The 13494-nt window shown below is 45.5% G+C and overlaps 1 protein-coding gene across 1 annotated transcript; it reads right to left on the bottom strand.

The window, feature by feature from the left end:
• Window positions 1–160: 160 nt before the first annotated feature.
• LOC132590761 (zinc finger protein 436-like) lies at window positions 161–13434 on the bottom strand. The gene is made up of 6 exons (XM_060263684.1): window positions 13366–13434; window positions 12610–12813; window positions 9149–9278; window positions 8020–8210; window positions 2305–2434; window positions 161–1320 (listed from the first exon to the last, which is right to left on the bottom strand). Exons 2-6 carry the CDS (start codon window positions 12688–12690, stop codon window positions 161–163), a joined length of 1692 nt encoding a protein of 563 aa, XP_060119667.1. The 5' UTR covers window positions 12691–12813; window positions 13366–13434.
• Between the last annotated feature and the right edge of the window lie 60 nt (window positions 13435–13494).

A 13494-nucleotide genomic window follows, 5' to 3' on the forward strand; every position in this document is an offset into this window, starting at 1 on the left:
GTCTGTGTTCTTTATAAAATTTGTATCTCTTACCTAATCTTAAATAGGTACACACATGGCCCAGCCTGACATGGCTTGGTCCAACCTGACATGGCCCGGTCCAACAAAGTTTCATTTATGTTAGTTCCAGCCCTCATAACAAATGAGTTCGACACCCGATTTATACGGCTTTTCCCCCTGTATGAATCTTTTGATGTCTAGTTAGTTTACTCTTCTCAGGGAAAGATTTTCCACACTCTAAGCAATTATACTGGTTTTCCCCTTTATGAGTCTTTTGATGGGCAGTCAAGCTCCTATGATGAGAGAAGCACTTTTCACACTCCAAGCATTTATATAGTTTCTTTCCTCTGTGAATCTTTTTATGTGAAGTTAGGTGGCTATTCCGATAAAAGCGCTTTCCGCACTCCAAGCATTCATGTGGCTTCTCCTCTGTATGAATCTTTTTATGTGCAATTAGATGGGAATTCAGAAAGAAGCATTTTCCACAGTCCACGCATTCATATTGCTTCTCTCCTGTGTGAATTTTTTTATGTCTAGTTAGTTCAGAATTCCAAGGGAAGCACTTTCCACACTCTAAGCATTTATATGGCAAATCCCCCGTGTGGATTCTCTGATGGGCAGTTAGGTTGCCATTCAGAGAGAAGCGCTTCCCACATTCCAAGCATTTATATGGCTTCTCCCCTGTGTGAATCGTTTGATGTACAATTAGGCTACTACTCCGAGAGAAGCACTTTCCACACTCATTGCATTTATATGGCTTCTCTCCTGTATGCACCTCTTGATGTCTAATTAGGTGGCAATTCTTTATGAAGCATTTCCCACACTCCACACATTTATACAGCTTCTCCCCTGTGTGAATCTTCTGATGTGCAGTTAGGCTGCTATTCTCAGAGAAGCACTTTCCACACTCCAAGCATGTATATGGTATCTCCTGTGTGTGAATCCTTTGATGTATAGTTAGTGCACTTCTCCTACGGAAGCTCTTCCCACATTCCAAGCATTTATACATTTTCCAGCATTCTTTATCATTCTTATATGTTTTAACACTGGATTTGCAGCTGAACCCTTTCTGATTCAATGCACTCTTAGGCCTTCTCTTTCTTCTCCCTGTTTCAGCTTGGGCTGAGACCTCAGGCTTCTTTCTGCCCGGACAAGCAACCGATTCTTTCTTTCGCTTCTCTTTCGCTTCCTTTTTCCTTCTGCATCGTCCTGTTGATGCCCCTTGATCTCCAGATTTTGCTTCCACCTGCGGATGGTTGCCTTTTTCCACAAGTCTGCTTCCTGACTCCTTCTCACTCACCATTTCCCTCACAGCTCCAACTGCAAAAGACAGGAATCAAATAAGGATTGAAATGTACATATACCAGTTAACAAACTGAGCAGCAAATAGTACTTTTTATGAAGAAGAAGACTTTCTAGGCTGTAGGGGATTACAGACCGGCACTTTGGGCCAATTCAGAGACGGCTCTGAAATCGACCCCAAAAAATCCTTCTACACACAAACATCTGCCACCCGTCCCCATCCTGTACTCACCCTGTCCTCCGGCCTCCGTAGGCTGGCTCAAAAATCTACCACCTCCGAAGTGATAGCAAATTTTTGAGCTGATAGCCAGTCGCCCCGTCGGCATCTGGAAGCGGCAGGGTGGATGCAAGGCGACTTGTCTGTGTGAAAGCACCAAGCCACCCCAAGCCGCTTCTGCCTTTTCCCCCCTTGAAAACGGTTGCGAGTGCTTGAGTGCTTGAGTGCATGAACGCTTGAGCACTTAACTTGTTGGGTGGAAGAAAGAGCGGTCTGGCTTCTGAGATGCCTCCACGTGTGGAGGCTTCGGGATGGCTCTTTTTGAGTTGGCCCAATTTCAGATGCCTCCCAACCGCCCCAAACTGCCTGTCTGTTATCACACACAGTTCATCAACTCTGCCGCTGAGCAAGGGACTCGTCTCTGGTCTAGTAAATCAACAATACTTTTCCTCCTCTCCTACCATCAGCCTCACCCACGCAAACAAAGGACACCGCGTCAAATTAGAAAGGCCAAAAAAGAAAAGATGAGCCACAGGGATTTCCTAGCAGGAACCTCATGGGATATTGCCCCTCTCTTCCAATCACAGCCCTCTTCATCAACAGGGTTCTCTTTACAACATGAAAGCACTTTATGCTTTCTTTCTCAGGGGCGTTAAGGTCCCCAAGTGTGCGAGCTCCCTTCTTTCCTGTGAGGCAAATGAAAATGTGCCCTGAAATCAAAGAGGGTCAAAAGAAGATGCCATCTTCTCTTTCATGGTCATTATAAGTAGGGAAAAGAACCTTACCCAGAGAAGCCACGGTCTCGTAGTTTTCCTCTGTGACATCCCAGTAGAGTTTCTTTTGGCCTGCATCTAGGAAAGTCCATTCCTCTGCTGAAAAGGAAATGGCTACCTCCTCAAAGGACATGGGGGATCGCTGAAAGAGAAGAAGACTGCAGATTTATACCCTGCCCTTCTCTCTGAATCAGAGACTCAGCAGAATCTAACACAGCGTGTTGAGTTCATGTTAAACTGACCCGGTTCTATTCCAAATATCTTTGTTCCGGATATTATTGATCAGACTGCCGTACTGCAATTCGAATCACTCCGTGGTGAAACCATCTTCTGCCGTCCACATGACAGCATTATGCAGTTCTTTTTTTTGTTTCCTCCACCATTAGGGCATAAGAGCATAATGCGCATGCTCACATTATGTGCATGCACATATTATGTGCATATGCACACATGCACATAGGTTAAAACATTATGTGCTTATGCGCATATTGCTAAGTAGTAAAAAAAAATGGCGACTGTAAACCGGATGTCTGAGGCTCCTTTTGCTATGGGACAGCCTTCAGACATCCGGAAGTTGGTTAGTATCACAGCAGAACTATCCAGATGGAGAAAACTACAAGGTGAAACCGGACAACTCAAAAAAGGAGCAGGTAACAAAATAATCCAGTCTGGAGAAGAATTGGAGGGGGGTGACAACGATTGACTACCGGGAGGCAGATGTTGCTGTCTGATCAGCCACTTTTAATCCGGTAGGAAACAGCAGCAACAGCTGGTTAAACTGTGCGTCTGAACAGGCCCTCAGAGTGGCTTACAATCTCCTATATCTTCTCCCCCCACAACAGACACCCTGTGAGATACGTGGGGCTGAGGGGACTCTCACAGCAGCTGCCCTTTCAAGAACAACTCCTACGAGAGCTATGGCTAACCCAAGGCCATTCCAGCAGCTGTAAGTGGAGGAGTGGGAAATCAAATCCGGTTCTCCCAGATAAGAGTCTGCACACTTAAGCACTACACCAAACTAGCTCTCTGGTGTCTGGTCTATGAGGAAACTACAGCCCAGCTGATCATCTATTCTTGTCCCCAACTGCTCAAGAAAGAAAGTACAATCCCATTGGCCAGTCAACTAAAGAAAGATGTCAAACTGATGATAAGGAATACTGCAAGTTTCTTTTTCAGCCTCTGACAGGTATAGTGAAGAGATATAAACAGACAATTGCAAAGAACAGGGCTTCTTTTACTTACTTTTATTTAGTTTATAGCATCATTTGATATTACATAGAATTATAGCATCAATTGATATTACATAGAAAGAAGAATTAGAACAGATCCAATAAAAATCAGAGACCATCAAAATAATAAAATCATAAAAATCTGTGTCATCATAATATAAAAACCAAAGGAACATAAAAGTTTTAGAGAAGATTACATTTCTTAATATAATAAATACTCAATGTAAGAGTTAATAAAAGGTCCAGATGGTACAGGGGTGTTGAATTCATTTGTAATGAGGCCAGAACTGACATTAATGAGACCTTGTTGGGCCGGGCCATGTTGGGCCGGGCCACGTGTGTACCTATTTAAGATTAGGTAGTAGAGATATAAACTTTATAAAGGACACAAACAAACACAGTTATTTTTTAAAATGTAAAATAAAGCTGTGCCACTGAGAGAGCCTGGCAAAGCAAGCTCTGCCTCCCCAAGGGAGGAGCGTCAGCCAAAAGAGAAAACAGAGGCTTTCTTCTGTAGCTGCTGTGCTATTGAGCAAACCTGACAAGGCAAGCTGTGATGGAGAAGGAAGCAAGAGAGGGGGAGAAGGAAGCAACTGCTCAGGGGCCTGATAGGAGCCCTCTGGGAGCCTGATTTGGCCCCTGGGCCGCATGTTTAACACTGCTGGTATAGACACTGAGTAATAAGATAGGGTAAACCTTCTGTTAAGATCTTCAGAATCATGAAGTGATTGTAGTCTAAAATCCTAGTGAGCTATAGAATAAAACCATCATTTCTACACAGCTAGCTTTGAAAAATTTCTCTGGCGTTTCAGTGAGAGTACTATTGCCTGATATTTTGCAACAGAACAAGTTATTCCAGGATCAAAATCTGCCAATAGTTGAGACGTCACCCAGAGTTCCATAGGAAGATGGTTTTTAAGCAAAATCAAACTAATCTAGAAAGAATTGGGGACTGACCACTGGGAACAGAACAATAAGAGGGTGATCCATTGACTCTATGGGTGATAACAGATGGGCATTTGGGGGAAGATGAGAGGCATCCCAAATCGGGAAAGCTCAAAAATAGCTGTCCTGAAGCCTCCACATGCTCCCCCGCAAGTCATCCCCATCCCATCCATTGGGCGACATGGGCATGTTCAGACGGCCATTGCGCACCATTCCCATCACTCAGCTTGGGTTCCTGCCCCATTAATTTCAGTAGTCATGCGCATGCATGTGCATATGGGCACATGCGCTTACACACACATGCACTCTGAACAGTTTTTGTTTTTTAAAAAAACCTGATGTAACTTGGGGCGGCTTGGTGGTTTCATGACACCAAGGCACCTCACTTGCGGCCTTCCACTTCCAGACGCCAAGGAGGCAACTGGCGTGTGGCTCAGATATTTGCTACCACCTTGGAAGTAGCAGCTTTTTGAACTGCACTGTGGAGGCCGGAAGATGGAGTGAGAACAGGACGAGGATGGGCAGCAGATTTGTGTGTGGAAAGATTTTTGGGGTTGATTTACCATCGCTGAATTGGCCCAAAGTGCCGGTCTGTAATCACCCTAACAGACCAGATGCATAGTCACATAACCAGGGCCTTTTTAATAGGAAAAAGCTCAGCAGGAACTCATTTGCATATTAGGCCACACCCTAATGTCACCATTGTTTCGCATAGGGCTTTTTGTGTAGAAAAAAACCAGCAGGAGCTTATTTGGATATTAGGCCACACACACCCCTGATGCCAAGCCAGCTGGAACTGCATTCCTGTGTATTCCTGCTCAAGAAAAAGCCCTGCACATAAGCAATCTAAAGATGAGATTTTCACAAAACGTCCCATTAGCTTTGCAGTTGGAAAGGTGTTTAATCTAGCAAGTGTGAAAGCATGTCTGTGGCTAGGGAGGGTGAGAAATGTCACATACAAAGGTAGAATGGGGGTGGGGTGGGGGGGAAATCCCTAATGCGAGAGTGGAACATACATACTTTGCATGGGATGGTGTACTAGCCTGGTTACAGTTACTTGCCCTCAGCCTCAACACTTTGTGGCAGCTTGGCGCAGAGTGTTAAAGCTGCAGTACTGCATTCCTAAGCTCTGCTCATGACCTGAGTTCAATCCCTGGCGGAAGCTGAGTTTTCAAGTTGCCCGCTCCAGGTTGACTCAGCCTTCCGAGGTGGGTAAAATGAGTACCCAGCTTGCTGGGGGGAAAGTGCAGATGACTGGGGAAGGCAATGGCAAACCACCCTGTTAAAAGTCTGCCGTGAAAACGTTGTGAACGCAACGTCACCCCAGAGTCGGAAACGACTGGTGCTTGCACAGGGGACCTTTTTTCCTCCAACGCAGCACAGGGGGGCAGTCCAAGAAGCTTGAGCTTATTGTCTCTATATTTTTACCACCTACTTCAATTAATATCCTCTGTAATATAGTGGGTTCGATGCATGAAGAAACGCGGTTATAGTGATCCAAGCTCTTTATTGTGCTACAGCATGGCAATGGTTAAACTAAAGACTACTGAAGTGGGCCAACAGGGTCGACTATATACAGCCCCAAGCAGGCCTCGGATCCAGGGGGAGCTCACAGGCGCACAGCTCCTGAACCTTTCGGAGAGTTCCACCTCTTCCTTCTGAGAGTTCCACCTCCTTGTCCATCGAATAGTAGGTGCAGCTGCAAACAATCCCTGGATGAGCTCCACCACCTGTTTTTCTACAAAACGACCCCTGGTCCCAAGTTCCCATGCTAGGACGCCATTGGGTCATTTAAACTGTCAGGGGGCCAGTGATTGGACCAGGGCAGCAGGGATTTGGATCCTGCTATCCATTGTTCCTAAATCCCCAAGCTCAGTCTTAAAAGGCTCCAATAAGCCTGGCAGGAACTTCTAACTATGAAATGTTAGGAGTACTGTGTGCAGTTCTGGTCGCCGCACCTCAAAAAGGATATTATAGCATTGGAGAAAGTTCAGAAAAGGGCAACTAAAATGATTAAAGGGCTGGAACACCTTCCCTATGAAGAAAGGTTGAAACGCTTAGGGCTCTTTAGCTTGGAGAAACGTCGACTGAGGGGTGACATGATAGAAGTTTACAAGATAATGCATGGGATGGAGAAAGTAGAGAAAGAAGTACTTTTCTCCCTTTCTCACAATACAAGAACTCGTGGGCATTCGATGAAATTGCTGAGCAGACAGGTTAAAACGGATAAAAGGAAGTACTTCTTCACCCAAAGGGTGATTAACATGTGGAATTCACTGCCACAGGAGGTGGTGGCGTCCACAAGCATAGCCACCTTCAAGAAGGGGTTAGATAAAAATATGGAGCAGAGGTCCATCAGTGGCTATTAGCCACAGTGTGTGTGTGTGTGTGTGTGTGTATATATATATATATATATATATATATATATATATATATATATATATATATATATATATTTGGCCGCTGTGTGACACAGAATGTTGGACTGGATGGGCCATTGGCCTGATCTAACATGGCTTCTCTTATGTTCTTATGTTCTAATGTAACACATACAACATCCTCCTTCGGCAATGGGAAAAGACCCCCATGGGGGCGGGAAGCTGAAAAGAAGGCCTTCAGTCTTAGTTTGAAGGGGTGCCAGAAAGCAATAGCTTCTGATTAGAGCACAGCGTCTTATCAGTTACAATTCCTTAGACAATACTGATGATAACAATTGAGGGTTTTTCTCATTTACTGATTTTCATGCTCTCGTTGACCAAAATATGACTGTTCATCTACAAATGAAACACTGTGGTTTTTCTACCTTATCTTACCTTTCTCAATGTTTGCATTGTCTACAGGGGTGGAATTCTAGCAGGAGCTCCTTTGCATATTAGGCCACACACCCCTAATGTAGCCAATCCTTCAAGAACTTACAAAAAGGAGCCTTGTAAGCTCTTGGAGGATTGGCTACATCAGGGGTGTGTGGCCTAATATGCAAAGGAGCTCCTGCTAGAATTCCACCCCTGGTTGTTTATATAAAATTAAAAAATACTACCCCAATCTTAGTTTGAAGGCAGCAATCCAAGCCCTTAGCTCAAAAGAGAATGCTGCTAGTTCTGGTCTAAGCACAGATGTCCTACAAGCAGGCCTCATTCCAGGCAGGAGCTCACAGGAGCAGAGCTCCAGAACCTCTAAATTTTATTGTGCTTTCTTTCTTACCCCCCCCCCCCCCAAAAAAAAATACTGGTTTCTGGGCTCCATTGTTCAAACCTCCTGTGGGAATTCTGCTGAACTCTATGATTTGACAATCTTTCTAATATTTTCTCCCACAAAAAAAGGGAAAATAACCAAAACATGTAAAGCAGACAGATGGAAATCTTCATCATGCCGCTGTGGCCAAATAGGAGAAAGTCATTTAAAAAGTATAATGGGAGTAAGGTTTTATTATGGCAATTCTAATTCGAGAAGCATTTTAAGGTAGATGCTGAGCTGATACAATTTAGTGCACCTTCTGGAGATGTCACACATATTTTCCCTCCCTCCTCTGCTGCTGATGAAATCCTCAACTCACCTTTCCTGCAGATGTGCAAAAGCCAAATTCTCCTTCCAGCTGCGGGAAACAAGAAAGAAGAGAGGCCCTGAGGGACTGTATAGCCCATATAGTTCCTTCTCCACTTTGAGGAAAAAACACTCTCTTGACATCTTGAAAAGGCAGGGTTGACCTCTCTGGGGCTCGCAAATCCTTCTGTGAAATGTAGTCCCCTGTAACAGCAACACCCAAAGGAAATTAAAAACTATTTGGGAACATGGAATAGAAGGTGGTTTTGCTCATTTGTCACTTTGTCGGGCAGCCTCCTACGTTTACGACTAAATCTTCCTCCTTGTTTCCTGAAACCCCCTGCTTCAGGGACCTCTGTCCTCTTCAATACAAAACTTACCTCACAGCAGCGACCCAAAGCCTTTCCACTCGCTACCCTAAGAACATCTTGTAACTGAGGGGAAGCCTTCTACCATGGCTGGCTTGGGCCTATCCAGACTAAGATCCCAACACCCAGCAATAAGATCTGCACAAATCCTGCCATCACAAAGTTTTGATCTAGGGAATGAATGGCTGCAAACATGGTTGCGATCAGCTCCACCCATTATCCATAACCTGATAAACATCTACGAGTGGCCCACAGGATTTGACTTGCCATGTAAACTATGGAAGACGGCTAACAGAAGACAAAAAGGCTTTGACAGTTGTGTGGCCCTGTTGCTTCACTGGGGCAAAACACCAGGACTTCAATGCGAATGTGGTGCAGCCCACCAGCATCATGTTTTCCAGCGAGATGTGATGGAGCTCTTTGAACTTTGCTCTGTAACTCCTGTGCATTTGAGCAAGCCTTGCAAAGCAAGCTGTGATGCAGAAGGAAGCAAGATATAGGGATAAGGAAGCAGATGACAGCCAGTTTCTCAGGGGCCTGCTAGGAGCCTTCTGGGAGCCTGATTCGGCCCCCTGCACTATACCAACTTGGTTATGTATTTTATATTACTGTTTGCTTCCAACTTTGACATACAATACATAATAATAAGCCACAGACCATGAGAATGAAAAGGAAACAGTTTGGGCGTGCATTCCTAAATTCAAGAGGGTCAAAGGAAGATGCCAGCCCCTCCCTTCTCTTCTGTGTCCACACTTTAAGCGAAAAGAGCCTTACACAGAAAGGCCATGGTCTCATAATTTTCCTCCATCACTTCCCAGAAGACTTTTCTTTGGCCTGGATCCAGCAGAGCCCATTCCTCCTCCGTGAAGAATACGGCTGCCTCCTCAAAGGACACTGGGGATCTCTGAAAAAGCAAAATATGGCCCACTTTATCATCTATTCCTCGACCTGAGATTTCAAGAAGGAAAGAAGGACACCATTGTGTGCTCCCCCAATGCAAAGGGGGGGAATGCAATACATCAAGCTGATGGCAAGGACAATTGCAGTAACTTTTTTGAGCCTCTGATAGTTGTGATACATTGAAAGTCTCTAAGAAATATAAGTTCAGGAAACTGCACAAACCTGGGCTTCCCTGGGTCAAGTATTTGTGCCTTGTTGGATGACTGCAGTTTGCACACCATGCCCTTGAACTGCAAGGAAGCTACTGCATCGTCTCCACAGATCTTGCATTTCATAGAACAGAGACTGTTAAGGCAAAGATAAACATCTTGCAGAAAAAAATCTAAACTGGAGGGGGGGAGTATTTGTCTACACTTAAATGAAAGCTAGGATCTGGGAGTTGCAATGCCAAAAATGAAGGGAATGGACACAGTAAAAATCTAGATGGACAACAGACACCTCCCCCCCCCCCCCCAGTATTCTGCAGTGGAAGTGATAGGGGGTTTTTTTTTAGCAGGAACGCACAGGAACACAGTTCTGGCCGGCTTGGTGCCAGTGGGGTGTGACCTAATATGCAAATGAGTTCCTGCTGGGCTTTTTCTATAAAAAGCCCTGTGTGAAACAATGGTGATGTCAAGGGGTGTGGCCTAATATGAAAATGAGTTCATGCTGGGCTTTTTCTACAAAGAAGGCTCTGGGAAGTGATAGTTTACTCCAGAGAAGGAGGGCAGAGTTGATCCCTCTTTCACAAAAGGGACCTTCAGACTGGTTTCCCGTTCAGAGATCTTCTCGAGGATGATGCTGACTGGGATCACACACCAGAGAAAGCATCAATCTGTACTGAAAATGCCGTCATTAGAGCAGGAAGTAGCCAAACGTCTCTTCAGGGGTTGGCCCATGGAGCGTGCAAAAAACAACGCTGCCAGTACAGCCAACTAAAGGACTCCCAGTAAGAACAGACAATGTGTGCTTTCACACACATTAAATAATCCATTTTAATGCAATTCATAGAATAATAAGAGTTGGAAGGGACCTCCAAGGTCATCTAGTCCAACCTCTGCACAATGCACGAAATTCACGAATACCTTCCCCCCACACATTCATCCCCAGCGACCCCTGCTCCATGCCCAGAAGATGGCAAAAAACTCCAAGATCCCTGGCCAAATGGGCCTGGAGAAAAATTGCTGCATTTCCCTGGATGTGTAAGAACTAAGCACTGATGCAACCCTTTCTGCCCTCCTCATGATCTGCCTAATTCACAGAACTGAATGCAATAAGATCCATAACAAGGCACTTTCTGAACCTATACACAGAGGCTGTAAAGTCTTCCAAAAAGAGTTCTCGGGTGTGCAAAAGTATGTTTAAAAATCCATCAAATCCATCTGCCATTCTCATATTCTTTGCTAGCAACAAAACGTTTCCTTGGGATTGAAGAAGAAATAGGCATAGCTGTTCCATGATCAATTTTATTAAGAGGGATACTCCTGGCCCTTGAGAAAGACTTCATTTCATTTGTGGAAACAGCTGTTGGACAGTGGTGGAGACCTTGGAGAATTCATTCAAACACTTTTGAGCAATGGAGACCTTGGGGAATAGCATACAAGCACTCTTCAGTTGATTGGGCTCTGGTGAAATTGACGGATTTTTAAACATACTTTTTGCACGTCTGAGAAGCCTTTTTGGAAGACTTTATAGCAGTGCTGGATTAAACCCTGTGGAGGCCCCTGGGCAGTCAAAATCTCAGGGGCCCTCTTGTGAATTATCTCAGAGTCAAAGCGCAAACCCCACCACCCACAGCCCCAACCGAAGCCTACAGGCACCTTCTCAAAAGCCCCTTTGACAAAGCTGCGGGGGAGAGGCAGAGAGAGGCAAACTTGGCAACGACGCCAGCAGCAGCCGCATCAGGCAAGTCGGGCAAAGAGCGGCTCAGTTGCTGGCTGTACATGCAGGCTGGGAGGGCTGCAAGAAGGGGGAAACAAGAGGGGAAAGTCGGTTCAGGGCCCCTAAAGGTGTGGGGGTCCATAGCCCAGTGCCTACTTGGCCTAATAGTTAATCCAGCCCTGCTTTACAGCCTCTATGTATAGGTTCAGAAAGAGTGCCTTGTTATAGATCTTATTGCATATTTTTCCTATGGTCTATGCAGTTTTCTTAATGAATATCATGTACCTTTAAGCACACTATTATATTTGTACTCTATTTGTTCCCAGTGAAACGCTTTTTTTTTTGTTTTCTGCACTTCAGAGACTCATGGGGCCCTTTTCCATCTCTGGTTCTGTTAGTAATTTGAGGGCAATATGAGCCCTTTAAAAATTTGTACTTACCCACAAGGGGGTTTTTGGTAGGAAAAAACCTAGCAACAACTCATTTGCATATTAGGCCACACACCCTGACACTGAACCTGCTGGAACTGTGTTCCTATGCATTCCTGCTCAAAAAAAGCCCTGCTTACTCATATGTAGAAAAAGACAGAATTATAGCCTCTTTCTCCAGTACAAGAGGACATACCAGAGGACAGGTATGCCGATTGGTCCATATTAATGGAGAGGAGGTGGCTGAGAGGTGATATGATCACCATCTTCAAGTACTTGAAGGGCTGTCATATAGAGGATGGTGTGGAATCGTTTTCTGTGATCCCGGAAGGTAGGAGCAGAACCAATGGGTTGAAATTAAATCAAAAGAGTTTCCAGCTCAACATTAGGAAGGCTTCCTTGGGAGGTGGTGGGCTCTCCTTCCTTGGAGGTTTTTAAACAGAGACTAGATGGCCATCTGACAGCAATGAAGATCCTGTGAATTTAGGGGGAAGTGTTTGTGAGTTTCCTGCATTGTGCAGGGGTTGGACTAGATGACCCTAAAGCAGGGGTGGCAAACGGTAGCTCTCCAGATGTTTTTTGCCTACAACTCCCATCAGCCCCAGCTATTGGCCATGCTGGCTGGGGCTGATGGGAGTTGTAGGCAAAAAAAAAACATCTGGAGAGCTACTGTTGGCCACCCCTGCCCTAGAGGTCCCTTCCAACTCTATGATTCTAATGCAGTTAATTCACAGAACCAGCATTTGCTATTAGATTTTACTGTGTGAAATGAAAATGCTGGATCATACAGGGGGTGGCATTTAATCTTTTATAATAAAATGGCTGGTTGCAGGGAACACGATAAAGTGGAGTTAGAGCGCGGGTGCACACACTTATACACCCCGCAGAAATCTTGCCCCAGGAAGCCTCTCTCCTGGCCGCTCCGTCTTCTTCCTCTTTCAATCCCATTCAAATGTATTTTCCTGTTTGGGGAAACCATCAACTCACCTTTCCTGCAGACGTGCGAAAGCCGAATTCTCCCTCCAGCTGGGGGGAAGGAGAAAGCGGAGAGGCGCTGCTAAACTCCATGGTTCCCCGCTTTCCTTCAGCAGCTTGATGAAAAAACACCCCCTTTGACGTTGCTTGTAAAAGGCAGGGTTGACCTCTCTCCTGCTCGCAAGGCTTCCTGAGACTTATAGCTCCCCGGAACGACTAAACCAAGTGAAAAAACAGGACAGAAGTATTTGCAAAGAGAATCGTTCTTCGCTCTTCATTGGCTGTCTGGAGCAGCTTTCCATGACGGTCTAGGCCTGGGTGGCCAATCCCCAGGTGGGGCAGGGGATCCCCGCTTTGGAGGCCCTCCCCCCACTTCAGGGTCATCAGAAAGTGGGGAAGGGGGGAGGGAAATGTCTGCTGGGCACTCCATTATTCCCTATGGAGACCCTATGGAGGAGAGGCACTGGACGCTATGCTGCAAATGTGAACATATGAAGCTGCCTTATACTGAATCAGACCTTTGGTCCATCAAAGCCAGTATTGTCTTCTCAGACTGGCAGCGGCTCTCCAGGGTCTCAAGCTGAGGTTTTTCACACCTATTTGCCTGGACCCTTTTTTGGAGATGCCGGGGATTGAACCTGGGACCTTCTACTTCCCAAGCAGATGCTCTACCACTGAGCCACCGTCCCTCCCCTATGTGGTGCCTCTACCTCAAAAAAGAAGCCCTGCCAGAGCCCCAGATTTCCGTGTATCAATTTTCCATTATACCTTATGGGGGAAGCACTGCGGAAGTCCTACTTCCACCTGGATGAAAAACCGCCTGATGCCAAGCCAGCCGGAACTGCCTTCCTGTGCATTCCTGCTGGAAAAGAAGCCCTGATTTGTCACCTGGGTCTG

The sequence above is a fragment of the Heteronotia binoei genome, unplaced genomic scaffold (genome assembly GCF_032191835.1).
Source record: "Heteronotia binoei isolate CCM8104 ecotype False Entrance Well unplaced genomic scaffold, APGP_CSIRO_Hbin_v1 ptg000668l, whole genome shotgun sequence".
Taxonomy (NCBI): domain Eukaryota; kingdom Metazoa; phylum Chordata; class Lepidosauria; order Squamata; family Gekkonidae; genus Heteronotia; species Heteronotia binoei.

Excerpts from the sequence above, each read along its gene's own strand:
- LOC132590761 (XM_060263684.1), bottom strand. The coding sequence starts at position 12,690 with ATGGAGTTTAGCAGCGCCTCTCCGCTTTCTCCTTCCCCCCAGCTGGAG. Across the intron at positions 8,211-9,148 it reads TGAGACCATGGCCTTTCTGT|GGGACTACATTTCACAGAAG; the intron begins GTAAGGCTCTTT and ends TTGCTGTTACAG. Across the intron at positions 1,321-2,304 it reads CGAGACCGTGGCTTCTCTGG|TTGGAGCTGTGAGGGAAATG; the intron begins GTAAGGTTCTTT and ends TGTCTTTTGCAG.